Source organism: Fopius arisanus, unplaced genomic scaffold (assembly GCF_000806365.1).
Source record: "Fopius arisanus strain USDA-PBARC FA_bdor unplaced genomic scaffold, ASM80636v1 scaffold00011, whole genome shotgun sequence".
Taxonomy (NCBI): domain Eukaryota; kingdom Metazoa; phylum Arthropoda; class Insecta; order Hymenoptera; family Braconidae; genus Fopius; species Fopius arisanus.
In genome coordinates this window covers 1,252,145-1,278,405 of record NW_011887750.1, presented here as the reverse complement: position 1 = coordinate 1,278,405, position 26,261 = coordinate 1,252,145, and the positions used below count along the sequence as shown (strand labels likewise).

General features: G+C 41.9%; 5 protein-coding genes across 8 annotated transcripts in view; 3 read left to right on the top strand and 2 right to left on the bottom strand.

Annotated features, from left to right (window-relative positions):
* The first annotated feature begins 6 nt into the window (after window positions 1–6).
* On the top strand, window positions 7–6,985 carry Scgbeta (sarcoglycan beta). 3 transcript variants are annotated; one of them, XM_011298742.1, is made up of 4 exons: window positions 7–290; window positions 502–662; window positions 5,608–6,183; window positions 6,257–6,985. In XM_011298742.1, exons 3-4 carry the CDS (start codon window positions 5,791–5,793, stop codon window positions 6,881–6,883), a joined length of 1,020 nt encoding a protein of 339 aa, XP_011297044.1. In that variant the 5' UTR covers window positions 7–290; window positions 502–662; window positions 5,608–5,790; the 3' UTR covers window positions 6,884–6,985. The 3 variants fall into 3 exon arrangements, with proteins under 3 accessions (XP_011297044.1, XP_011297043.1, XP_011297045.1); XM_011298741.1 differs by having other exon boundaries at window positions 493–662; XM_011298743.1 differs by lacking the exons at window positions 7–290; window positions 502–662 and adding an exon at window positions 4,926–4,974.
* Window positions 784–5,273, bottom strand: LOC105262882 (uncharacterized). The gene is made up of 5 exons (XM_011298740.1): window positions 5,189–5,273; window positions 2,429–4,899; window positions 2,165–2,289; window positions 1,921–2,065; window positions 784–1,822 (listed from the first exon to the last, which is right to left on the bottom strand). Exons 2-5 carry the CDS (start codon window positions 4,514–4,516, stop codon window positions 995–997), a joined length of 3,186 nt encoding a protein of 1,061 aa, XP_011297042.1. The 5' UTR covers window positions 4,517–4,899; window positions 5,189–5,273; the 3' UTR covers window positions 784–994.
* LOC105262884 (interleukin enhancer-binding factor 2) lies at window positions 6,965–8,666 on the bottom strand. The gene is made up of 4 exons (XM_011298745.1): window positions 8,549–8,666; window positions 8,111–8,414; window positions 7,474–8,038; window positions 6,965–7,394 (listed from the first exon to the last, which is right to left on the bottom strand). Coding segments are annotated over exons 1-4 (1,158 nt in total). The 5' UTR covers window positions 8,551–8,666; the 3' UTR covers window positions 6,965–7,107.
* Window positions 8,667–8,713: 47 nt separating this feature from the next.
* Prosalpha2 (proteasome alpha2 subunit) lies at window positions 8,714–9,888 on the top strand. Its single transcript, XM_011298739.1, has 3 exons — window positions 8,714–8,823; window positions 9,048–9,380; window positions 9,463–9,888. The coding sequence occupies exons 1-3, from the start codon at window positions 8,783–8,785 to the stop codon at window positions 9,791–9,793; spliced, it is 705 nt and encodes a 234-aa protein (XP_011297041.1). The 5' UTR covers window positions 8,714–8,782; the 3' UTR covers window positions 9,794–9,888.
* Window positions 9,889–10,423: 535 nt separating this feature from the next.
* Window positions 10,424–26,261, top strand: part of msi (musashi) — a 76,199-nt gene continuing 60,361 nt past the window's right edge. The window contains exon 1 of one of the 2 annotated variants that reach the window (XM_011298732.1): window positions 10,424–10,779. In XM_011298732.1, coding sequence (XP_011297034.1) covers window positions 10,703–10,779 — 77 coding nt within the window. In that variant the 5' untranslated portion in view covers window positions 10,424–10,702. Of the gene's footprint in view, window positions 10,780–23,895; window positions 23,950–26,261 lie in introns of those variants that run through there. The other variant, XM_011298734.1, reaches the window with a different exon arrangement.

The window sequence follows — 26,261 nt, the reverse complement described above, 5'->3', positions numbered from 1 at the left end:
GAACACCGCGGGCAGTCTCAATTTGACGAGATACGATAATTACGAAAATTCTTAACCTAATAAATAATTCTCTCTTAAAAAAAACAGTGCAATCACGTAAAATCCAATAGTCAGTGAAAAATAATTGATTGAAGAGAATTTACCGTGTGGATTTTGGTCTTGACCATCAAAAACGCTTCGATTGGATCTCTGAAACGGGAATGGGAGTATCAGATACATTGAATTACCTTCTGTTTTCTAATCCCGTCAGCTCGAGTGCCGGTTCGTTTGCGAAAACTGCTGCATCAGCTGTAAGTCGCTGTTATTTTTTAATAAAAAATAAGAGGAATCAATTTATTTATTGTTATTGCCTGATTTTTGGAGACCTGGTAATGCTTTTATAGTTTATTCTTTTTTTGAAACTTTGAAGTCATGTAGATACCACACATCCCATAAACCAAGACCATATTTTACATTTTTTCCTCCTATTTTAAATTATAATTTTTTAAATAGTCCCACCAGTGCCGAACAGCTGCAGAGTGGGGATGACATGGAGATGAGGGGAAGGTGGTAGTGATCACCGCGCTGTCTCGTGCTGCCTGAGAGAACTTGTGTTTTTGGCTGGACAATACCTGCTTGTATCATACCTTATCTACACTATCTGCACTGACGCGTCGCCATTGGTAAGTATTTGAATTTATTGGAAGAGTTGCACTTCATTCCCAAAAAATTGTAAATGAAAAAAACATTAAAATTACCCCTTAGTTCCAAAAATTAACAATGTAAAACAATGAAAATAACGACTTTCTTAATAAAAATAGTTTATTGTAACCATGAGTGTTCAATCGATGAATTCAGGCATGTGTCGACAAAACAAACCAGCATAACATTGCAACGAAGGCCATACATGAGCGAAATACGTGGCTTGCAATATAAATACACAATATCTTTCATAAATCATAAATTCCAATTGATCTGGGTAGGTGAAATAAATTCGTTGGAGGCGCTTTAAAAATTATCTCATACAATCGAGCTTCTTGCGTTTCTGTCCTCGTCTTTGGGGATTTGTTTGATTATCATTAACGTTTGTATAAAAAATCTCTGGACTGCTCAACGATAGCAGATTGTTCAGGCTCTTGGTTCGCCTGAGGAACCCTTTGTAATGATTCCCAGAGGATGAGGAGCCCCTCAAATCACTTATGCTATGGAATTTAACTAATTGACGAGGTAATAATGTAACGTTTCCCTCGAATAATGCTGGTTTCGACAGGAGGAGGGGCTGAATTCTACTCAATTCTATGCTAACAGGAAGGCCCTCTTTATCTTTTGGTATGTGACATGATTGAGAGACTTCAGTTGATCTGACCTTGGAGGAGTGTCTGAGACATTCCCGCCGCTGATTAATCAACGAGTGGGAGAGCTCTTTCAAGCCGTCTCTGCTAGTCCCTGGATGATCCCCATTTACGAGAATGGAGGAACCTTTTGTATATCCTGACTCAAAGTGTATCGAGGCTCCCTCGCTGTCAAGTCTCAGTCGTTTGATTTTTCTCTCAGGACTCGGAGAGAGGTAGCCGTTGTCACTCATCTCTGGTGCCAAGTTCTCCTTCAAGCTGTTAGTTTTCCGACGTTCTGGAGACTTCGTAAATTTGGAACTCGACTCTCGCGTTGGGCTCTCTATACTGTTAGGTTCAGATTGATTTCTACTCTCGTGGACTGCAAGGGAGGACCGCCGTACCAGCGAAGATCCATTGCGTCTTCTCCAAACTGCACATTTGGGACCTGGCCGGCGGTATTGGCCCGTGTCGAGCTCCAGGTTCATCGTAATTATATCATTAACAGTCATCTGGAACAAACATTCATCTCCTATTGTAAGCCAGGTGTCAGAGATTTTTTAAAAACATTCTCTACTTTTTGTTCGTGCAAGTGGAGGTAAATATTTACCTTCAGAGAGCGACTTCCACAAACTCGAAATTTCAAATCCTTCAGGGAAACTGAATTGTTGCTCAGTCGATCTGAATAATGTGAGGCTGGAGTATTGGCCCCTGTGTGGATTGGTGTGTCGAGGTTGGTTCCGGGATCAGTTGAGCTAGAGATTGATAAATATAAAAATGAAAATTATGTTTCTCATCTCACTCTATATAATTTAAAGTTCATAGGAATAACGTTGGAAGTATTAAATACTTACGCGGGTTCGTAGCCATCACATACTGTGGCTCCTGATCGAATCTCCATGGAGTCGGCTCGATCACTTGGATATCTGGTGATTGGCTCCGTTTCCCCTGCAGGTTTGGTGCCTGCATCCCCGTCGTACTGTTAGAATCGTAGATTTTACACACGAGAGAGTAAGGCACGGGGAACCGATAAGATAAATCAAAGTCCTCGCGCGCGTTATTCTCGGAACAAAATATCCCGCATATTTATCCCAAAAATTGCTAGTAATTCTACTTACATTGGGTACCCACGTATTGTTGACTGTGACCCGAGATTCGTCTGTCAGTGGAAGGACGAATTTCTTTCCCAGGACGTTAACGATTGCTGCCCTATCCAGAGCCACTCCATGAATGTAAGGCCTATCTGGAAGATTGCTGGACTGAGGTGTGTTTTGAACTCTCTCGGAGGGGTGGTCGGTTCTCGGTCTCTTTAGATCCACTGTTGGCACTTGGGATGTTGAATTTTCATCAACTGCGTTCTGATCCTCTGGTAGAGTCTGTGCTGGTCTCTTCTCTCGATTCGTCTGTTGTTCGACATTCCCCTGCTCCATTTCTGTACTCGCCCGTGTCAGTTGCTGAGCCATCGACAGAGTATAGCTTATATCCTCGTTATCCGATTCAACATCGACAATCTCTGGAGTAGTGTTTAATGTTGATGAGACTGGTACATCCTGGGGTTCCACTTTCCCAAACTCTTCGAGAGGCACTGAAGTTACATTCGTGATTTGTATGGCCATGAGGGGACTCTTGGGGGGTTGATTCTGTGTGAAAGCCTCTGGATAATTTGCAAAAGTAGGATTCGGGGATAGGGCTGAGGGAGAGGTTGCACTGGGCATTTGAATGTTTCCAATGATGGTGGGGTCATCCGAGGGCCCAAAGGCAATGTATCCAATCGACTGATTTGTTGAACTACTAGTTAACGTCACAGGTTTCGATGAAATAGTGACTTCATTATTTTTCATCAGCATGTTCTCTGTGATGTGAGATATTGGTGGTGGTGATTTATCTGGTAGAAATTCCTCGTCACTGTCCAGGATGACGAGTTCTTCGGGGCAGGTGGAGCTTCCTGGTATTATTCTCGCATTGGGTTGGCAGTGCCTACTAGATGATGAAGGATTTTGGAGTCTCTGAACTCCACCTCTGGCCCATGAAGACGCTTCGCTACTCGTTCCTTCTGAATGGCTTTCAGACATCTCCCTCATCATTTTTTGTTGTTTCAGTTTGAAGGATTTAGGCCCTGGGCGAATGGCAGCTTGAGGGGGAGTGTGAGAGTTGGTGGGCCAGGGGGTCGGTCCATAAACTGGCTCCTCCACTCCTACAGAAATGTCAGAGTCCGAGCCCTCGCTGTCCGACTGACAGGAATCATTCTTCGTAGATTCAGCTACAGAGGGTGTGGAATTACTAGACATCCTCGTTTCCTCAGAGTTCGCCTCCGTCTTGTTGAGAATAACACAGCATTCCCTGCAGTCCCAAGTGGCATCACCCCATTTGAGTCTTCCACAAGCAACGTGTACACCCTGGGAGCCACAAGATCGACAAAGAATCAGCTCCCACTTGGGATTTGAACTCGTGTAGGTCCTGCCCTTTGAGCAGATGCACTGGCTGGCGTCACACCTGTTATGTCTGTACAATAATTCCTGGAATGCATTGGGTACTAGCTCCCACGAGGCATCCTGGCATGGTATGAATATTCCATTATCCAGCATAGCCTTCTGGAATTCCTTCTTGTTGTTGCACAATGGACACTTGAAGAAGTACCCAGCACTCATCGCCAATTGCTGAACACACAGTCGATGGAACCAGGCATTTTTCTTACAACAGGGCGCCCACAGGGTTTCGAATAAATTATTTCGATCGACGTTGTCATAGCAGATGTAGCAGAGCAGCTGATCTGAGATTTGGGCCCTGATTCTCTCGTCGATTTTTTGCTTAGGTCGATGACTCACACAGTATGAACGAAATTCACCGAAAAACTGGTGGAGGGAGCCTGCCTTCAGGCCACAGGGCAAGTGAAATATTTTTTTACATTTTGTGTTACAGCAGCCCAGGGTCGCACCGATTTTCTTGCAGTAGGAGCATGCCAGTCTTTTTCCTCTTTTCAATTCATTTAGTATATCTAGAGTGAGGAATCCGAGGATTCCCTCGTCGTCGTCGCCCTTCTGCTGCATATTCGAGGAGAGTAACAGGCAGTAATAATGAGTGATGATACCATTGTACTCGTGGATCTTTCCGTATTTCAGTTCATTGTCCTCCGACGAATTGCAGAAGACACAGGTCTTCTCCGAGCCAACAGGCCGATCGATTTTGTGGCGATCCCTCCTAGGCATCTTAGCTGTGGCTTCCAACTTGTACTCTTCATTTAATCGCCATCATCTTCCACGATCTAACGAGTCTCGTTTGTTTATCAATTTTTAGTCTATCCTTCACCAAATAAATGACTCTCTCCTTGTCGGTGTTATTGTCGCTAATATGGCTTCGAAAAGGTTAATGATTCTCAACTTCCCGTTATTTTATCCTGCCCTAACTCGTGTATTTGTCCGAGTGAAGTCTAATTTACCCGAATATAAAAGTCAAATACTCTCGACACTATCGGAAAGATAACGATGGGAGTTCGGAAATTTGTGGAATCTCTCGTAATGATGGATGACTCGGAGGATCTCCGGTGATTGTTTACAGGAACGCCATTTGCATGTCAATCAATTGAGAGAACCTACAAGTAATATCGAATTTGTCAGGACTCAGTGGATTAATCGTCCGATGGATTTTTTACACAAACAAATTTCAGGTTATTCAAAACACTCAGTTTGTTTTGTGTTAATTAAATATGAGTTGTTGGGCAAATCGTGTAATAGGTGTATTTTGAATGGAACCCTATAACCTTCATCGGGTATCAATCGACGAAGCAATGCAATTCATTTTATGGAAAATACGTGGTATTTTTGATAATGCAGGAGGTAAACATGATGATAATTTAAATAAACAATTATTTAAAGACTCACGAGCAATGCAGTCACAGAAACAGCGGGAGTATCTGGCCTTCACCAGGCGGCAATGGACAGGCCCTGAAAACGCGGGAAATTCTTGTCACAGGGGTACCACATTTGAATTACAGAAAATTCGCGATAAATTTTTCTTGACGCGCGGAAAATTGAGGGCATTATTTCCGCGATTTTCTTCTATTTCCTCCTTCTACTGTATTTCCGCAACAATTTTTTATTCAAAAGCACCGAAGAATATAATTTATTTAATTATAATTTAATATCGATATAATATTGATGAAAGGACGGGAATTCTGAAGTTCTATATATTTTTAATATTTATCATATGGATATGAACATTGAATGTGTTATTAAATTGCAATTGTAATTGCAATGAGAAAGATTAGTGGGGGGTATTGAAATTAATGTTTAATTTACAGATGTTGTATCAATCTAAAAATAGAAGAATCTTAGATCCACCCTCACCCCGAAAGCAGTAGTAACATCAATATTAGAGTCACGCAGGCGCGGGTTGAATGACATTTTTGGTCTATTCCATGTCGGGCTTCCGAAATTCCACAGAAAAAATAGTAATTTCTCGCTGCGGTGAATAAATTGAAGAAATGTCGAGTTTCCCTGAGACGGAAACCGACACCGGGTCTCCATCCATGTCCAAAGCAGAGGACAACTTGTCGAACAGCGATGGGCCTTTGTTGAAGAGGAGTTTAGGGAGAAATAACACATCTATCAGCTTGAGGAACGGCTCCAGCGGTAAATCATCGAGGTCTCCCTCACGAACACCTACCCATCGCCAATCTTCCAGCTCCTTTGATCCCGAGAAGAAAAGGTATTGCCTCTGGACTTTAACATGCATTCTAGCAGTCATAGGTCTCTGCAATCTTCTCCTGAGTATCACCATCATCGACGTCCTCCGAGTTTCCCGAGGGATGGAGTCGTTAGAGGTCATTCCTGAGGAGTCTTTAGTGAAATTCTTCGGGAACACTGATCTGGACCACGTGAGTTAAAGAAAACGTTTGTATGAATTGAATTAAATGTTTAGAAAAAGGTCGAGTCGATTTTTTTTTCAAGGTATGTGTCGAACGAGGAATTTGCCAGGGCTACGGTGACGAGCCGGTGGAATTTTCCGGGCACGACGCAGGAGTGCATCTCAATGTGCAGAACCACCGATACGATCATATAAGAAGTGATTTTCGTGTTCTCAAGAACGTAACGTCAGTCTCGCAAGTGAAATCCTTCGAGATAAAGGATCCTCACGGCCACTTGCTTTTCTCCACGAATTTTTCAAATTTCGGATCACTCAGAGGAGTCGATAGAATCGACGTGAAGCTGGCGCAAACCCACAGGATTGTGTCGCCAGTCAATGAAACTTTACTGCTGGATTCGAAGAAACAGGTTTCCATGCACGGAGCCGAAAGTCTCGGTATGGAAGGCAAAGAAATCATCCTCATGGCTAACAACGACGTTAATTTCAAGAGCAACGACAGCATCTTCCTGGATGCCACTCATGGCGTGTTTTTGGATGTCCAGAAGATTCCCATTGCTCCGCCATTTGTCTCTAGCGGCAGATCAGAAGCTCTTCAGTACAAAATTTGTGTGTGCATGCCTGAGGGGAAATTATTTAGAGTACCTGTGACCCCCGGAAACATGAATTGCGCGAGGGTCAGTAATTCACCTGAAGACGATCCCTGTCGTTAATCTTATTTATATATATTTTTTAATTTCGTGAAGGAAAAATCATCGCTTTACGAATTTTTGTAGAGATTAATAATAAATGTGTCAGTTACACAGTTGACTTTATTTAGCATTCGTGGAGAGTATAAAACCCACCATGTCGATTTTTTCAGAGCCAATACATATAGAAATACGAATAGTTTATAGAAATTGAGTAGAAATTCTTTGATAAATTGACAGGTTAAAAATTATGACGACTCAGTGATCATCTCTTCGTTGTTCTCCTCCATGTCCTCGGATTGCTCCTGATCTGATGGTGGCTCGTAGGCCTTGTCCAGGGGACTGGCAACGACTCCACCGGGCCAGACACTCATTTCGACAGCCAATTTGTTAGTGCCTTCGAGGAGAGGCCTGTAGCCACCGTGTGCAAGGACCCTGAGGAGAGTCTGGGCGGTCAGGCAGACCAGGTCCTGCTGCTCCAAGGTCATTGCAGTGTGTACACGGATATTTCCACCCTCGCAAGGATCTGAAATACCTGAGGACAAAAAACAGGTAAGAAGTAGATAAAAGAAGTACATAGTATTCCTCGGAGAAAAAAACTTATGGAGACGAACCGGCAGATCCTGGGAGGAATAGCCCTGAGGACAAAAGCTGGAGAACACGTCTGTACGCTTGATTAATTGGCAGAGCCTGTCTTCCAGGATTATTCATGATTGCATTATGCGCCAAGAGGTCCATCATCCAGGGGGATAAAGGCTCGAACCCTTCGAACCTAGTTCTCAAGTCCCTTAGGAGTCGAATTAAAATTTTAATGCTCGCATGGTGTGCGTTCTCCTCGAACCATCCCGAGTGTCTGATGGCTGCCAGGTGTCCCTGGCAAATTTTCACATCGACGTGCTGTTCGGATTCCAGTTTCCTTAGATTCTGGTGTAACGTCGTTATGAGAATTCTCACAGTGGCTTCCTCATTAGTTATATCGAATCCACGATCAGTCTGGACTAGCCTGAACACGTCCTTTGGATTCACTGTCTTCAAGTCGGTGAGGACTTTATTTCCAAGGGCTTCCACTGCCGTTTTAGTGGGCAGGGTTTTGAGTATAACTACGATGTCTGCTACATTGTGGCCTTTTATCATAGTCCCCTTCTTGAAGCTACCGACTTTCCTCAGTTCCTCCAATTGCTGGAAGAGAAAAATCAGAATAGTTTTGGACATTGACAGATATTTAATTCACTGAAGATTTTCTCCACTCACACAAGCCTCGAAGGTACCAGGCGCAACAATTAAATTATCCAGGACACTCTGTACTTTGACGACGAGATCTAGAATGGAGGTTTGCTCTTTGGGGGTTGGACACATATCTGAATTTTTTTTCAACAATGCCATCGTCAAATCCGACTCGTCGGGTGCGGGTTTAACCGGTGGAAATGCAGCCTCACACAGAGTGTAGTCGAAGGGATGCCTCGGGAGAAATTGCTTCCTGGGGAAACCCATACCTCGTCCCATCCCACCTCGCCCTCCTCTCATTATTCCTCCTCGACCTCTGACCATTTTCAGCCTGCCAAAATTCAGAGAAAAATTCATACTCCAAAAATCGATAAAGCATAACCCTCGAATGATGCGCTCATAATATACACTGTAATTCCTTATCACTTTGAAATTTGTTGGTGCACTGATAAAATTTATACTCACATCAACAGTCGAACCGATGAATTCCGTTGATTATGCTGATTAATACCGATTTATCCTAGGAAATTGCAATTGTAAAGCTTGAGAATTATGTGTGTACGAAAGCGTCCAACAACATGAACTAAACTTTATCCAATCTTAAATGTGTGGCAAGGCTACCAACGTCAGCTGGCAACAGTGCAATATTGATCACTTCAGTTCACTTCAGGGGCCGGAATTTGTTGAAAAGCAATTGTCATGGCCTCCGAAAGATACAGCTTTTCTCTGACAACTTTCAGGTAAATATTATCCGCAAAAGTATTTAATTGACCTCCCCGAGATTTCTAATCTGCTAATTAACTGTCATAGTCGATAATTTTCTTATCGATTAAAAAATGCTCTCACCCGGATTTAACGTACAAATGTGACTTGCATTATACCCCTGTACTCCCAGGTAACCTCCAAAAATTCGGTATCAACCCGATGAACATGTCAGATAATATTAAAAATAATTTGTGTTCAGCCCATCGGGCAAATTGGTGCAGATTGAATATGCCCTGGCTGCAGTGGCAGCTGGTGCTCCAAGTGTTGGCATCAAAGCTGCCAATGGAGTTGTGCTGGCGACCGAGAATAAACACAAATCAATTCTGTACGACGAGCACAGTCTCAACAAGGTCGAGATGATAACCAAACACATTGGGATGGTTTACAGCGGTATGGGACCAGATTATCGTCTTCTAGTCAAGCAAGCTAGGAAAATGGCACAGCAGTACTTGTTGGTTTACAACGAGCCCATCCCCACTGCTCAACTTGTCCAGAGAGTTGCTATGCTCATGCAGGAATATACTCAATCGGGGTGAGATAATATGGACCCCGGAATAATTTATTCAGTAATACAAATCAATTGAAATTTCTTTAATCTGGATATTTTTATTCAGGGGTGTGAGACCCTTTGGGGTTTCTCTCCTGATCTGCGGATGGGACAACGGAAAGCCCTATCTCTTCCAGTGCGATCCGTCAGGCGCTTATTTCGCCTGGAGGGCCACTGCCATGGGAAAGAATTTCATTAATGGAAAGACTTTCCTCGAGAAACGATATAGTGAGGATCTCGAGCTCGATGACGCTGTCCACACTGCTATCCTCACACTCAAAGAGGGCTTTGAGGGCCAGATGACAGCTGACAATATCGAAGTTGGAATCTGTGATGCCAATGGCTTTAGACGGTTAGATCCATCACATGTCAAGGATTATCTCGCCAATATCCCGTAATTCATGTCAGCCTGCTGCTTTCATTTATATTTCACCTTTCGTAAGAATTTTTTTTTCAATTCAGAGTGATAAAAAAGTTGAATAAACAATGAATTTTTTCGCAGAAGTCTTGTTTCCTCATTCAATCCAAATCCTACTATAAAAAGGAGAAAGAAAATCGATATCGAAATTTTTTCTTTCACTCCCCAGGCTGTTGACAATTCTTTTGAATATGCAAATTCTCAATATTTAGCAGCGAATATATTTTCACTCATGAATCAACATAAAATGATAAACTGATAAATGATAAAATGATAAAATGATAAACATAAAATGTAAACAGTTTCGAAATGGTATATTTCGTGAAAAGTGCGGAAAAATTTTTGGCGTGTGGGAAGCGAGTGATATAATTCCACACGTCAAAAACAACTTTCTGCACGAGTTGCGAGTAATATTTTACTTCGTAAAGCGGAGCGTGCCTGAAAAATTACTTTTCTACATATTGTGATGAAAAATGTTTCAGAAACGTGCGCCATCGGCTGCGCAGGGGACTGAAGTCTGCTGTGAGTTGATGAGGTGGCGCCACCGTCTACGCGTCGCACCGTAAAGCGAGGGGGCGATCGTCCATTGTCTTGTTAGATGGCAGTGAAAATAAACGCGGGATCCTGAGTTTTCGATTTTTAACGTCTCCCGGGAGATTATTTACAATTTAGAAGCCGACATGATACTCTATTTACTTTGTTGTTGTGTTGTACAGTCGGAGGTATCACGAAAACATTCGTCAGTGGCATTGTGACAATTTTATCGCGAAGTTAGTGTGATTGACTAGTATTTCATCAAAATCATTCGATACTACAAGGTCGTGCGGGAGTGTTGTGTTGTGTTTGTGTTTTTTCGTAACGTGAGACTTGTTTTGTGGGATTTCAAGCCATGTGGAACAGGATTGTTGGAGATTGCAGGACAAAGGGTATACCACAGCTGCAGGGGTGTCGACGAAGTCAACAACGGTGAGTTATTACATAAAATTGGATTAAATTTAATATTGTCTACTGAGAGGTGGATGGAAGCCACAATTTGACGAATTCTCCAATGGGAATGGGGATTATCTCAGGGTTATCGTGACGCCGGTGTATTTAGTGTTTACGGTACAACTAATGTGCGAGAACTCGGATGTTAAAGATTTAATTAGTCGAAAGGCATGCGCGTAATGAAGATGACTGGTACATTAGGGGAATGCGCAAACATAACGTGAAAATTAAAGCCAAGATACGTGTTATGACCCTCCAAACTTATTCCATTCCAACTGATTACTCCTTTGTTTCTTCAAAAAAAGCATCTTCTTGCTTTTGTGTCATTTATGACAAAAAATCTCATGTCGAAAATCTGCTGACTTCCTGTTGGAACAGCAACTTACCTCCTAGTGCTAATGCATCAATTATCTCTGAGACTTGAGCTGTTCCTCATGTGGTCTATTTATCCTCCACCATGACCATCATCTGGGGTGAACAATAGAGAGTCATATCTCCAACAATTTGAAATCTTTCATTATCCGGGCATTTGTACCGAACAATGGAGAAGTTTTAATATGGCGTTGAGTGAAGAGGCTAAAAACAGCAGTTTTCATTCAGTGATTTTCTACTGCATTGGCAGAGAGAGCGAAACGAGAAAAGATGAAGTGTATACATTTCTACAAAAGGGAAATATAAGCGGGATGGGTTGTATTATATATTGTACAGAAGAGAAATCGGATATAGCATACCAGACGGAGGTACCCCGTTGTGCATTTTGCAATTTTAATACCGGAATTACCGAAGTCTTCTACGTTTCTCCCTGTTATTTCATTCTCTTTTCTACTCTTCGCGCTTGTCTCGTCACCACGAAAAAGTACGGAATTTGCATTTGAGGAGATTGTCTGGATGCTGTTTATTAAAACAATATAAAGTTGTGGATCTCAGTCCAATGTTTGCGGAATGAAAATATAATTGGAAAAATTATTAGATGTGTCTGCAAGAAGATTTCTTCTACTGAAAACACTTATCAGTGGTGGTTCATGATACATCTGCCATTTTATTTTCAAAAGGTTTTTTCTTTCAACTTTTCAAGGAAAATTATTACATTTAGTCTAGGCGGCATGATCTGAGGATAACGGGACGAGTTATTAATCCGTGGATTTCCGTTTCTACTTGGTTTCTTCGTTATTAATTTCAATACCTGGGAACCCCGTATTTATGCTATAATGACAATCTATTTTCTGCTTGAAAGAGCAAGTCCGCGATGAGAAACGTTAGGTGTAGAGGGGCGAGTGTCTGAGGTGATTCTAGAAAATCTTCGAGAGAAGTATCTCAAGAGGTGTTTTTATTCTCTTCGGCATGGAAAAGGTCTCGCCGAGACGTGCCCGGGATTTGTATGCAGGCGTTATCGTCTGATTGGGTGATATTGATTTTTAACGAAAAAAAAAATTTATAATCAAGACGTGGAATTTATCTCGCTAACTAGACACCGGATTTTCATAGTAGAGACGACTAAATTTTCTCAGCACGTGTAATTGCACGGGTGTTTTTAATTGCGCATTTTGGGTATTCATGGCACAGGTTTATGTGAGTTATCTTTTCACCCCGGGTTTGAATAAACATTAGCGGTTCGAGGACCAGAATTTTATTCACGCTAATTAATATTGTCGCTCATCTCTCCATGAGATTCTCCATTCGCATTTCGTGACGTCTCATTAAATTTTTTTGCTGTCCACTCGATCCACCTTTTTGTCGTTCCATTCACCGTGTCTTCAATATTTTTTTCTTGCCAAGGGGATTGCACAGTCATTTTTCTTGATACAAGAAAACACGAACGTGAAACTATCACAGACCTCTTCTACTATCGTAGAAAATTGAGTTTGTCACAAGACGCTCAAGGGGGTGAGTAGATTAACGGAGCTACGGGGGGTCGACACCCTAATCATTTGCCTCCAAGTTCCGCGCGATTGACATCAAATCCGTCGACTCACTCTCGTTCCTCCTCTGATTCAATTTGATCATTTTGCGGCTGCCAAATCACCTCATATCCCCCTCACCCCCTTCGCCCCCCGTTCGTATCCCCCTAGCATCATCCCTTAATGTGGAGACCCGCAGCTCGATATTTCCTCAAGAGAGTTTAATTTTTTTCTTCTTACTGACATCCCATGTAGATAAATTTTTAAATCCCCACATTAATTATTGGGTATATGTTAGATAATTGGATATTGAATAATTAATCTCCAAGATGATCGTTCCAATAATCTGTGGATTGTGTAAAATTTTGAGATGGGGATTGATAGGGGTAAACTGCTGGTAGAGCATTAATTAAACAATAGAGAGAGAGAGAGAGAGAGAGAGAGAGTGAGATAAGGAGAGAGAGTTAGGTATAAAGTCGATGCAAGAGTGGAATACAGTGGAATACAGTGGAATGAGAAATGCAAGCGCTCGAATGGTCAAAGCTATTGAACAAAGAGCTTGAACACCCTGCGACGCGTTAGATCGTACCCGACGCTCCGCTAGGTCCAACCTCGTGTCGCAAGCTCCGATGAACAGGTATACATAGACTACTTGGGATACCTCTATTGGGTATCATAGCAAAACCCTTGAGCACGGGGTAAGTGTAATGAACGAGTTTTTCCTCTGCCAAAGCTACAGCAACTCTGTCCATCCTCATCCTCCGAGCTAGGATAAAAATAGGCGTTTGACATGTGGTAATCTATCCCGTGGGCTTTACACTTTATACTTCACAATCTATCTGGCTTGATTTTTTTATTCTTTTTTTTTAACCCTCTGTGAATCCTTTGTGGAGTCACTGACCTAGAAAGTTTTATCCACTGAGTGGAAGAAACAAATACTCTTTGAGTGATAGATTCTGGGGTAATTTGTGATGAACGGGAGATGGAATTCTTTGGGGTATGGGTAGAGGGCATAACTCTGTCGAAGATACAATGAGGAGTACTATCACTGTAGAGAAGATGTAGACGCGGTAGATCGGTGGAATGTAATTAAGCTAACGTCTACATGGCGCACCAACAGCCAAGGGAAGATGGTCTACTGTCAAATTAAACGGCGAATGGGTAGACTGGCCTCGTTCGTCATACTGATTTATTTAGGACCAATGAATGGAGACAGACTGACTTGGTAGGCGACCATTTCGTACTTGCATGTACAGTTGGACGGTTATAAAGATGTAACGGATACTCGTGAAAATTGGAATTAAGAATAGGTGACGAGGGGGATTAGTTCAGCGCTCGTTAATTCATCGGGAATGAGCCGCGGCTAAATGGATGAATACCACTTGAATGTATCTATTTTTAGGTACATCGCGATCAACCGAATCGTGTCCATCTAATTACCCAATTAAATGTAAAGATTTAAGACTGATGGGGAATGCTCACTCGTCATTTCAATCATGCCATTTTTACTGCACCTCTTAGTCCAAATCTCTGATACACCTCGGGTTGCAATAGTTGAGATTTCCGGTGTGCCATCCTCATGAATTTTTAAAGCTAGAAAAACTTGCAATGTGGAATACCTAATGTTTTAGCGAGTGGTACGGGTGGTACAGTGTAGTGTAAATATTATATATGGGGTGGGTAACAATGCAAGGGGTTTATCGTCACGCTTGGACAAAACCTCAGCTCCCTCGGGATTTTGGAAAAATTTTCCACATTCAGTCAACCGTGATTGAGATTGCCATTTTTATATTTTTCAACCTTTTTTCCGCTACTCGACAATTCATTCGGGAATATATTATTCGCTGTGAATTAAAACGCCTTCCCATTGTTCAGAAGTATTAAGGACTTTGAATAACGACAGTTTTGGTCAGAGTCTAGACACTATGGGTACTATGGGTACTGTGGGTACTATGGGGGGTGAAAGTATAAATGCACATGCGAAGGGGTTGTGACTATAGGGAGTACTCGTGGAGGAGTTGAATCGCGAACAGAGCGGTACACGAGCCAAGTACTATTGCCAAAGTTTTGAGATATACGAATACTTGTTTTTGCAAAATGGCGGCTTGCTGTTGGTGTGGATTTAGGTGGATGTGGATGTGGTGTATTGTCGAATAAAGTATACCGGGGATACAGGCATCCAAACAGGGGACTGATAAACAGGGTTTAGTAGAACAGAGGCTCAGGTGAGGCTCTCATTCGCCCCGGGGAGAAACTTTTAAATCATTCGGGGAGAATCTTTTGTATATTCAACCCGGAATGGAGAGTATTCATGAGATTTCGTGTGAGATTCCCGGTAAATCTGATGGGAAACATTTCCTTCTTGGGCTTCAGGGGGCTCTTTTGGGCTCGTTGACTTTACGATCCGGGTAAAATCCTAATTTTCAGTTTCCTTGGCATATCGAAAATGCAATAGACTCCAGTCTTACATTTGCCTCTGAATATTTAAGGTGTACTTTGGCTTTGGGGGTGGAATGGGGTGAGAATCGGCGCAAGTGAGTTTGGGGCCGATTAGTTCCGGCGTTTTATCGTTAAACGGGAGTTTACTGCCGACCATGATGACGTGCCATGTAGTGTGGATTATAGGATCAATGCCACTTCTATTTGAAGTAACTTGCAGTTGCCATCGTTAAATTCACTTCCTCCATTTGTCCCATGTGGTTTTTAGTTCAGTTATTTATTAATTTTTTGGTCATTCATTCAGATGGGGGAATAGAAGGGTGGCAGGCGAAAATTATTAACAGGACAAAATAGTTTTCAGTGAATTGTTGATTATTAAAAAAATGTTCACATCTCAGGGCCTTAGGAAATACGAACCTTTTCAAAATAGGGATAATTTTTTTTCTTCGCAAATCCTTGAGTTCTCACCGATGGAAATTATTCTATTTATTGGAAGTCTAACTGAGCAACTTCCGTGATATCTCGTATTTTCCCATTGTCCTGGTTTACCGAGCTTTATTCCAATCTCAGTTAGCATAAATATCTGTAGCATCAAACTAACGGTATTTCACACCGCCACCTTGAATCACAATGATGAGAAATTCTCAACACCCCGTGCTATATGCTTCGGATTCCCTCGTGCATGCATGACACTAGACTGTGTTCAGCATTTTCTTTAATTCATGGTTATTCATGCAGAAATTTTCCGAGACAGGTTGAATTATTCTGCATCGAGCGAAAGAATAGTGTAAATAGAATTATTGTTCAACCGAGAGTGCGCAGTCCATGGAGAAGTCTCAAAAAGTCAGGATTTTTTGATTTTTCCGGGGGGGCAAATTGAGGGCATTTAGTTGATGGGCTTTTTTTTATTGCTGGATCCAATTGAAGGGAACAATTTGGCCAGGCTTTGGAAGTTCCTTGTAATTGGGACCACTGTGGGGGTGTCGGTGGCGGAAACGATGTCCGTGTGGAGATCGAGCGAGATTAATTCGCGGGGGTTGAAGGGTAGACATTTTTTTTTTATTCTGGCATGGTCATCCTGGTGAATTGGATAGCCTTGGACGGGCATCTCCTGGAAGATTGACGATTAAGAATTGCTCGCTCCACGTTTTCGTCTTGACGAATGAAACTGTCAAAGTGATGTGAAACATCAATAAACACTAAAAATGTGGAGATTAATGTTTTTAACTGAAATACCAGAAGTGATTCAATCCGTTGATGATAGGTGTGTGTGGATTTAGGTGTGGAGATAAACATCATCTCTATACATTACGACTTGGAGATACTCCTGGGTGTGCTTTCCGTGTTTCCATGTGCAACGGATATTGCCTGGATCGATTCCCCGAATCCGCAGGGAAAGGGTAAATTATGCCCTCGGTATTCCACTGTTGCAGTATTTTTGTCAATTTCTTTGTTGGAAAATTTGTCTCTCTTACCTGGAAGCAGTCAATGGATAATTCCCTCATTTAAATTTATTGTTTTTCTCGTAAAATTTCGCTTTGTTTTTCTTTCGTTGAGGTAAAATAGAGTTTTGTATGTCGTCTAGTTTTTCAGCTAACTAGTTTAGTTGAATATTAAAAATACGGGGTTATATTAAAAGCTGGTAAACAAAAATCGATATCTTAATTCACAAAGAAGACTTTGAAAATAGGAAACCAGGGCATGTTTTGATTCATTTATTATATATTTGGTGCGGATGTGTTGTTTTAAGAGGCAGGACTTTTAGGATAATTAGGGGACGTGTGGGGTGGAATTGCGATGGATTTTTTTTTTGTTGGATGAGTTGGTAGGAATAAATGATGGTTTAAGTGGAGAAGTGCTCAGAACAAAAGTCGTGGCGGAAATTTCAACTAGTCGAGCACATTTATACCCAGTCGTTCCTCGGCTTGGGTTATGCCTGTTATGACGAACGGCCAGTGATCCCCTTGTGACCTGTTTGTGAAGTTTATCGCCGCCCCTTTCGTGTTCGACGGGGCTCAATGGTGAAAAAAATATACGAGCAAACCCCACAGAGTAGTATCCACAGCCTCTCCACACCATTTTCATCATACCAGTGTGTATCACAGCTTCATTCTAGAGTCAAGAGTCCACTGGGGCTGTCATCAAACTTACCACCAATTCATAATTCATTCTGCACTCCGGTAGAAAACTACTTTTCACTGAAAAAGATTTACTTCATACAAGTAAACATTTTCTCACTTGGACAAAAAGCTCCTTTCAGAATCCCCACCTATCATTATTTTCTCTTACTCAAATATTTATTGTACTACTAATCCATTTTGTTTAGCGTTGCATTATCAATATTTTTTATCCTGGAATTACGCAAAGTGTTTGAGCATAAATATCCAATATTAATCCGCGTAGTTTGTTCGACAAAATTTTCTCTCTTTGAAAGGAGAAAAAAATGTTTATCAGGTCCCAAGTTTCTCTAATACAAACGTCCAGTAAACTTCTACTCGTGAGTACTTCGTTAACTTTTTTTTCCGTTCATCTTTTTTTATTCTGGAGTTGCTGAAGAATGTCAAGCGGTCGATTTGCCACTCCCCTTCCAACTGCCGTAGTACCCCATGGGAGAACTCTGCAAGTAAAGATGAGGCAATGTAACTTTTTTACCTTCTTACGTTTTTACACTTGTGTCTCAGGTGGCAGGGACACGTAGACGTTGAAAACGATGGCTATTGTTGGAGTAAAATCAAGTTGTACACGTGTATTTCTCTCGGTGTAGTACTTGCTAGGGATGCATCCAAATCCTTGATACAACCGTGGTGTGGCTTAATCCTGGTACAATGGAGTAGGGAATAATCCGGAAGAAGTTACTCCGGATTCGGTAGTTTCCAGTGATGGCAAGTAAATGCTATTGAGGATAATAAGTGTATATTGTTGCCACAAGCTATTGTCTGGTATTCCTCATATTCAAGGGAACGTTCATAGGAAAATTTCTGTCTTTTCTGATGGCATAGGTAGAATAAGTGGAAATAGTGTCACGAAGGACTTTTAGAATAATCTTCTTGGTTCACCAAGAAAAAAATACAAATTCTTTGTATACTGAAGTCATTCCTTTGTCATTTCCTTGGACTAAACAGGGAATCCTGTTGATGATTTGATTCCCTTGGGAGGGAGCTTCGTGATAGAATCCTGCTTGCACTGGTAGCTTTGAAGTGGCTGACAGAGTCCTTGCATTAGCATAGTCCTGACTAAGCTGGATAACCCTCGCCACGGGCCCTCGAGAATTCACCGGGTATCTTGACGGGAAATAAGGCGATATTGTTTGGAGTGTGGATGATAGAGGGGGGAATTCAAGTGGTTGATATTTAGCGTGACTTGCTCCTTGGGTAGAATATTGTAAAATAGAAAGTGGAAGGGTAAAAAATGTGAAATGAATTTGAAGCTCATCGACGTGTGGGTAACGTGTCTTCCATGGGTGCCATTAGCAGCGTCGTGACAAGGTACGGACTGGTGTACCCTGGCCGTTGGCACCAGCTGCGTCCCAACCAGGATGATTAACGAACCCAGTGGTGAAATGCATAATGCAAGGTTGGTTTGGCTTTCTATGTGGTACGAGAAGGGAGTACACCGTACACCGATAGTTTCATGATGTACCAACCACTCTGTAGAATGCATTTTCCGCTGGTACATCGTTGAATTACTCGAATATGATGAACCTTTTGGTGGATGTGGTGTGGGTGAAAATCGATAATCTTTACGTCATAAAATGTCGATAGTTGGCTCACACTTGGTGGCGAGTAAAAGTTTCGAGGATTGGATGATGGTACTTGGTACCTGACGTCTCTTCACGCTCTATCAGTGATATGTTTTGCCCCATCCACTTGGCACTATCCTGAAACGTCAGAAGAATCGTAAAGTATGTTGAATGGCTCAGGTTGGAATTGTTATTCTCTCTGCTAACTGTAAACCATCATGAAGTCCTTGATGGGCTGCGACCTGGGCAACGTAACTGACTGAGAAACGGAAAATTGTAGTTTCAATTAAAACGTACGTGCTGTATTGCCGGTGGGTTTACGGCCGACTCGGACGGGGCCCGACACTGCCTGCTGCTGCCTTGAAACTTTAATGGAATTTGCATTTCCTCGAAATTTAAAGCTTTACCAAGCGGCGCGACTCTGATCGTTCCTCTCTTTTCCCTTCACCTCACTCTTCTCAGCTAAGACAGTCTGCCAAGAAGTAAATCAAGCTTTATTCCACTTCTCGGTGTATACTTTTCGCCGTGAGCAAGTTGAGGGACACTCCATTGTTGGATAAAGCATTACGAGCGAGTTTGGAGAGTGTTTCGACTGCATCGTTCCCATAAGGCAGCAACTTTGAGGGTTATTTTAATCTCATTAATGTTAACCCAACCCACCTGATGGCTTTAGAGCCCATAAAATGCTCAATTCTGTATGCGTGTCTCGATTTTATCATTCATAACAATTGACCTACCGCAAATGGCAGGTCATCTACGTGTCCTTAATCTTGTCTAGGTATTTAACTAGATCCTCATCAGAGTATTCCAGTCCAATAGACTTGGGATAATTTTATTTTCAATTATCACGATACTCATCATTTCAATTTGAATATTCCACACACCCTGGATGTTGAATACGATTGGTTGGAAATTATTTACACACCATTAATTGCATTGGCTCACTGCGGGGATTCTACCTGGCTACTGGCATGGTTGAAATCAAAATAGAATGAAAGAGGGGAAAGGCATGATCTGATTGGTTATCTTTCCAGATGGAAGACTGGCTTTATGAAGGTTTAAGGGGGGTAGAGGTGCTCCCTCGAAGAATAGAATGGGATGGCCAACAAAAAGGCGGCTCTATTTAGCCTAACGAGACGTTAATCGATGATTTAGTGGTACTGGGCTCAATCGTGCGTTGGAGATATGCCAGTTGGAGACACTTACTCTTATCGCACAGGAGAAGGCAAACCTTACGTCATCTGGCCACCCTTCGTAGAAACTTTTTTTTTTACTCCTCCTCCACCTTCTCCTCCCACCTCCCGCGAATTCTCTCTATTTTTTTCTCTCAGTCACATCAACCAACTTCTCATTACCTTCCGTGGAGTCTCCATGCTTCAATCCGTATACTAATGAGGGTTTTCACTCAGCACTTTTCGCAAAAACGAGACTCTCTCGCTCACTCTCTCTCTCTCTCTCTCTCTGACTTCTACTCATTTTTTTTTTCGTCAAGCCCCACGTGCTCGTACTGTCATCGTAAAATATTGCTGGGGTGTAAACTTTGGAGGAAAAACAAAGGGAAGAGGACAAAGCTTTATCTGTTTGTAGAGAATGCGACTGGTCATATATATGGAGAGCAGCTGGAGGATATATTCTCCATTGAAAAACTCTCAGGATAATTTTCCACACTCCTTATATGTCTATTGTCTCGTAAAAAGTGTCTCGTGTGTAATGAAAAAAAAGGGGAAAAAGTATTATCTGTGATCTTGGTACGTAAATCTAGGCACTTTTTACAGCCTATTTTTATGCGCATTTGATATTAGCTTCGAACTACTTGCGAAATTCGCCTCTTTTACAGCCACTATCATCCTTCCTATCGCGGTTTATGAATTTTGTGGTGATGATTAGGCATGTTTTCGCTCTTCGTGATTATTTATCTTGTTTTTTTCATCTTTGTTGTCATTTCTAGGATGATATTTTTTGCACTGTTGCTTTCACTATAATAACGCGTCTGCGTTTTTCGTACTTCTTCTTCTCGGTATGAAATGAAAAATTAACAAAAAAAAAGTTGTCGTGAAAGAGACACTCGGACAATTAGAAAGGCATTTCAAGAGGACGACTCTCGTGCACACAGACCATGGATTTCAAAATGGAAACTGAGCAATTTCAACTTTGATATACTCACGTATGTAGACTGTTACTTTGACTCAACAATGGGTCAGGGAGGGTTAAAGTCTCTTTGTGAAGTCTCGTGAATAGTCTGGGGGAATGGGTAAATATGGGAAAAGTCGAAGGTGATGTGGTAGGTTGGCAGTGTCAAAGTGAGAATTAGTTGGCGTCTTAAGCATAGTTTGCAGCGGACTCCGATAAGTTCAATGGAGCAACTTTCACATATACATTTCATGCGGGCTCTAATACTGTCGGTTTTAGTGAATGTCTCAGGGGTGGACTTTGAAATTTTCCACAGTCGAGACACGCTCCAAACCACGACGTTGTGATATTGACATGTCCTCTTCAAATCGAATTCGTGACATTTCTGGTGAGTGAGGGACGAAAAAAATTGAATTGTTCACGTTTCTATCCTGGGTTTTACGATATCCTGGATCTTGCGGATTACGTTTCATACGGGATATTGCGAATAAAAAAAAAAAAGTGGTATTGCGCATGGACACGTAATTGGAAGCGCTCATATGACAAAGCCACTCTGTCTCTCCAGTGCTGGTGTCTTAATGTCTGTATTTTTTATCTGGCAAACTTCCAACTGCTCTCAATATCACAGCGCCAGATATTTAGTACATTTCCTACCCTTATGACTGAGTTTGCGGTTTCAACGCTCCAGCTCACTTCGGCATTAGCCTATTTTTTTTTCTCTCATTTCCTTTTTCCTTCATTCTCGTTTCAAGATTTTTCTTTTTCAATAATTATCTTGGCAGTGTCCCATCTTTTCCGTGAAATGGTACAGCGCTGTAAAAATGATGATTGGGTTGATGAGTAATAATTAATGGTTGATGAGCTATTGAGTGTTTGTGATGGTAAATTGTGCGAGGATATCAATTTCGTGGCGTACGTGGAACAGTGGCCGATGTAGGGTGGATGGGAACAGCTCGGTGATTATGGATTACCTAGGAACTATGGAGGGCATCCAGTCAGCGGCAGAGATAACTCGACACTGTGATGTTTCTCTCTCTCGTGGTTACATGCGTACATATATGCTAAGCATTTTGGTTGGTATCCCAGTGTGTATGTGTCATAGAGGCGGCAATATAGTGGCTATTCCGTGGAATATGTTACTCGAGGACAACGCGATCGCTTCCAGTTCGCCTTGTGTCCGTGGAAAACCCATCAGCTATAGCTCCATTATTGGTTCATTAGTACTCATTAAAAATTGAGTAATTACCGTGATTGGGGTATTTAAATTTATACTGCTCTCGGGACTTTATGCCCATCAGATCAGAATTGGAGTTTCACGCACTTTCGATTTTTAATGTGTTCAATCATTCTTGAAGGAGTCTAGTTAATCCGGAATTAATTGATGGATTTTCCATTTCTAAATTGAGGAGAAATTATCAAGACTCTCGGCGGAAATTCTAGTGGCACTCAATGAGAATGTGATTACCCGTATTAATTTGCAATCCAATGATGTGCACTGAGCTGCGGTCGCATTATCAGTATTTTGACTCGCTGAATAATTCAGGGGATAGTTGTTGGTAGTCCACTCAAGTGAGGATATCCGTCTTATCGATAATCCTGGTTTCAACATTGTGTATTGACTTTTCACGTCATCTCCACGGTTTGGGTAAATTTTTTCCCGGTAACCACTCGCTCGAGAAAACGTCCTACTTGGGAATTAATCGGGCGTGTAGCACGTCAACATCAGAGAACAAGTTGCCCCGGGTAGGAGAAGGAAAAAAAAAAATCGCGCCGTATTTTACCGCAGAAATAGCATTGGTGTAATGAAGAAACGCGACGGGCATTTTTTTTGCTTGGCAATTGGGGGAAAAACAGTTGATATATTGTAAGAGAAGTTGCAAAATCGGTACGATGATCGCGTTGATTGGTTATTAAGAATTAAAAATAGTTGGTATTGCATTTTAGTTGAGATGAGGAATGAGTGCCTTGATGTATTTATGCGATGGTGCTGAATGCGAAAATGTTGAAATGAATAATCATGTTAACCAGGGAACGTTTGACATGTAAATTTAGAAATGGTGAGTGATGGATGTGGGTGCAAAGTCATAGTAGATAGGAGAAGACATTCGGTGTGATGTGGTTGGACAGTGAATCATTGGCTGAACTGCCAGTACTAACTGGAGCTGCTCACGCCTCTGTAACTGGAAGCGATTCAATGTCACCTGCACGTGAAATGCATCCTTGGATATGATGTGGAAGATGGCGGGGTAGGTGTAGGGAATAAAAATGGGGGTAGAACGGGGGAAATGATGTTGCAAGTGATACTTCCGGTTTGATCGCGGTATATTCTAGTACTCCAGGTGTTATTAATAATCCGCATTGCCATAGATATCGGTGGATATTGCACAGGCTTATCCCTCCAAACGACCAGGATATACCCAAGAAAACTTGAAATATTCGATGCGGTACGCGGGTGGCAGGTGCTCAACGAGAGTTACCCTAATTGCCCGTACGCAAGTTGCAACTGGAAATTGATGAGCCACGAAATGTATTTTTAGTTTCATGGAGAGTTGGAGTGGATATCCTCTTCATCCAAGTCAGTGGTGCCATTAGATCGTGACCGATAGAGCTAAACATTTGGCATCATTCTCTAAATTATTTCAACCAGGCATCAAGGGTATTTTAATGTTTTTCCACTTGCACTCGATGTGCAATAACCAAGTCAACAGGTGATTAATTTTCTATTTAAATTCGTATTACTTTTGCCAATTTTGTTTTTTTTTTCTTTGAGCCAGTCGGCTTGAATTTTCTACAAACTAACAGTCAGAAGTGGATAAGCCATCGTTGAAAAATCTGATGTTTCTTACGGTTAACTCGGTACACCGAGAAACGTGAATTACACGGTTGTCGTTCGCAGTAGTACAGTCAGCGACACTGGCAACGTGAGGCCATCCACAGGGTGGGGTGAGTCACAGTAACTTGGTGGTATAGTGGAGAAAAAAAAATATATATATATATAAAAATGAGGGAAAGAGTTGGCAGGTTCACATCGCGGTCCGATAGCAATTGAAGAAAGGACTGCGCCCGCTTTGTCGTTTAATAGTCCACCAAATCGAGCGTTGTGGTGAGCACTGCCCCGAAATAATTGAATGAAAACCTGGGTTTCACCGGTGTCCAAGAGTTACCAAGCAAATGGGAAAAGAGTTATAGTATGGGGTAGCGATGGGGGATAAATGTGGAGAGTGAAGGAAAAATTGTTGGTGGAATTGAATTGGCACATGAGGAAAAATCGCTGTGCGATAAAGTGTCTCGGGTTGAATTTGTCCAGGCAGGAGGCACTGGGAGTCAGGTAATAGAGACAGGATTTGGCGTACAGGAACAACGCGGTAGACGTGAAATCGGATTACTCGCTCTGTGGTTTATTCTCGAGGCTTTGCTCTGTACCTCATCCCTTTTGGACTTACAGTTTGTGCATAAGATATTTCGATGAAAGGAATTATCTTTCGAGACTTTGTGGCCGTTACCTTCAATGCTCATGGTTACTCCTCGCTGTTTCGATGAAACATTGGTTTTGGTTCTTCGTGTTTGACACAAAACATTATCAGAGTTGCCGATGATTTTACCCTTTTGTATTCAGTGTTGACTGTGGTGTGGTGCATCAGTGCTTCAGTGCATCAGTGCATCAGTGGGAGTTGGAGAAAAACATTTTTTTTTGTTTGTTGGGTGCATTGCGGGATTAAAGATGCCGTCGGCATGACCCTTTTTTTTGAGAGAATATAAAAAAAGGCAGGCAGGACAAAACTCGTCTCTCTCCTTCCGTATAATTCGTATGAAAACCAGGCTATCTCACCGTGAAGAAAAGAAATGAGAGTTTAAAAAAAAATAGAAGCCAAGAGGAGACTTTTCCCTCTTATTTCAATGGGTTATTCCATTCTTCTCCAGAGAATTCAATCCTTTCAGTAACTCCAGCATTTTTTTAATTTACATTCCCGACTGTAGGACAAAGTTTTAATGCAAATACAAATGGTGATGGTATCGTTTTACACGTACTACTGAGATACAGTTAAAAGTCAAACGGAAAGCTCTTCGTGTATAAATATTGGTGGAGCTAGTGGACGGGCAATAGGAGTTGGATGACTATTTTACTCATCAGAGGATAGAGTCTACCTCTATAAGTCTACCAACGTTCCACTCATTACACCTATTACCCAGTCTCCAGTTTATCCATGGACGATGTTATCAAACCCTTCATAATTACTTCACCTATAGTTAAATAGCAAACTATTGCCATTCCCTCTATCCCTCATTCTCCACTCTGATTTCCAACACTTTCCTCTCATCATCACCAATCTGTCCTGCTTTTAAACTAACATCCAGAAATTTCGGTTATTCATCATAGGCTAGCTCTCGTTACCCACCAATCTTCAAGTTTCATATGCCAACAGCGAAATATGACTCCTTCAACTAGCAACTGTGTCAATGGATGAATCTATTTACCTGAGAAACTCAGATGCTGTGGTGATGCATTCAAACTCATTCACAAAGTTCTGAGTGATACATATCTCTCCACTATATGTGGCATATTAGTAGAGATCAATTCTATTGAAAATCGAGTTTCGGGATAATCACTAGCTCGTGACGTATTATTCCATCAACAATTAATCAATGTCGCACGATTTTTCGGGCGGTAAGTTTTACTGGATTCCCAGGAAGTTTAGGAGTGGTGGTTTTTCTCTTTTGGCAATTTTTCCATGCACTCGTCTCTCTGAAAAATGAAATGGGAGGTATTTATGGCCACCGTATCACTGTACTCGGTCCACATAACGACCTGCAAGAGAGCCTCTCGCTTTATATACCCACAAGTATAACCCAGTATGTTTTCCGTAGATGCATGTTTATTGCTGCATTAGTTGGATGCCAGGGTGGGTGGATAAGCCGTCGGCCAGGATTTTCCTGGTTTACTGGAGGATTTCTAGGTAAACAGTGGAATAACCAGTCACATACGACGGGAAACATTGAGAATTGTGAGAAGAGCTTTTTGTCTGTGTGGTTGTTGGCCCTCTTTAATTGACATTGAATGTATTATGGGGGTTGTACTCTCTTCAGCAGTCTTAAACCTCTCTGATGAGACCAGTGCCACTGGGGGGTTGAATTACACCGGGTCTCTGTGGGACAAATTAATCGGCATAAATGAAGAGGGTGGAGGAAAAATGAGTGGGAAAAGAGTGATGAGGCGGGGAGGGGGGATATTTCGCGGGGTGGTGATAGGAGGAGGG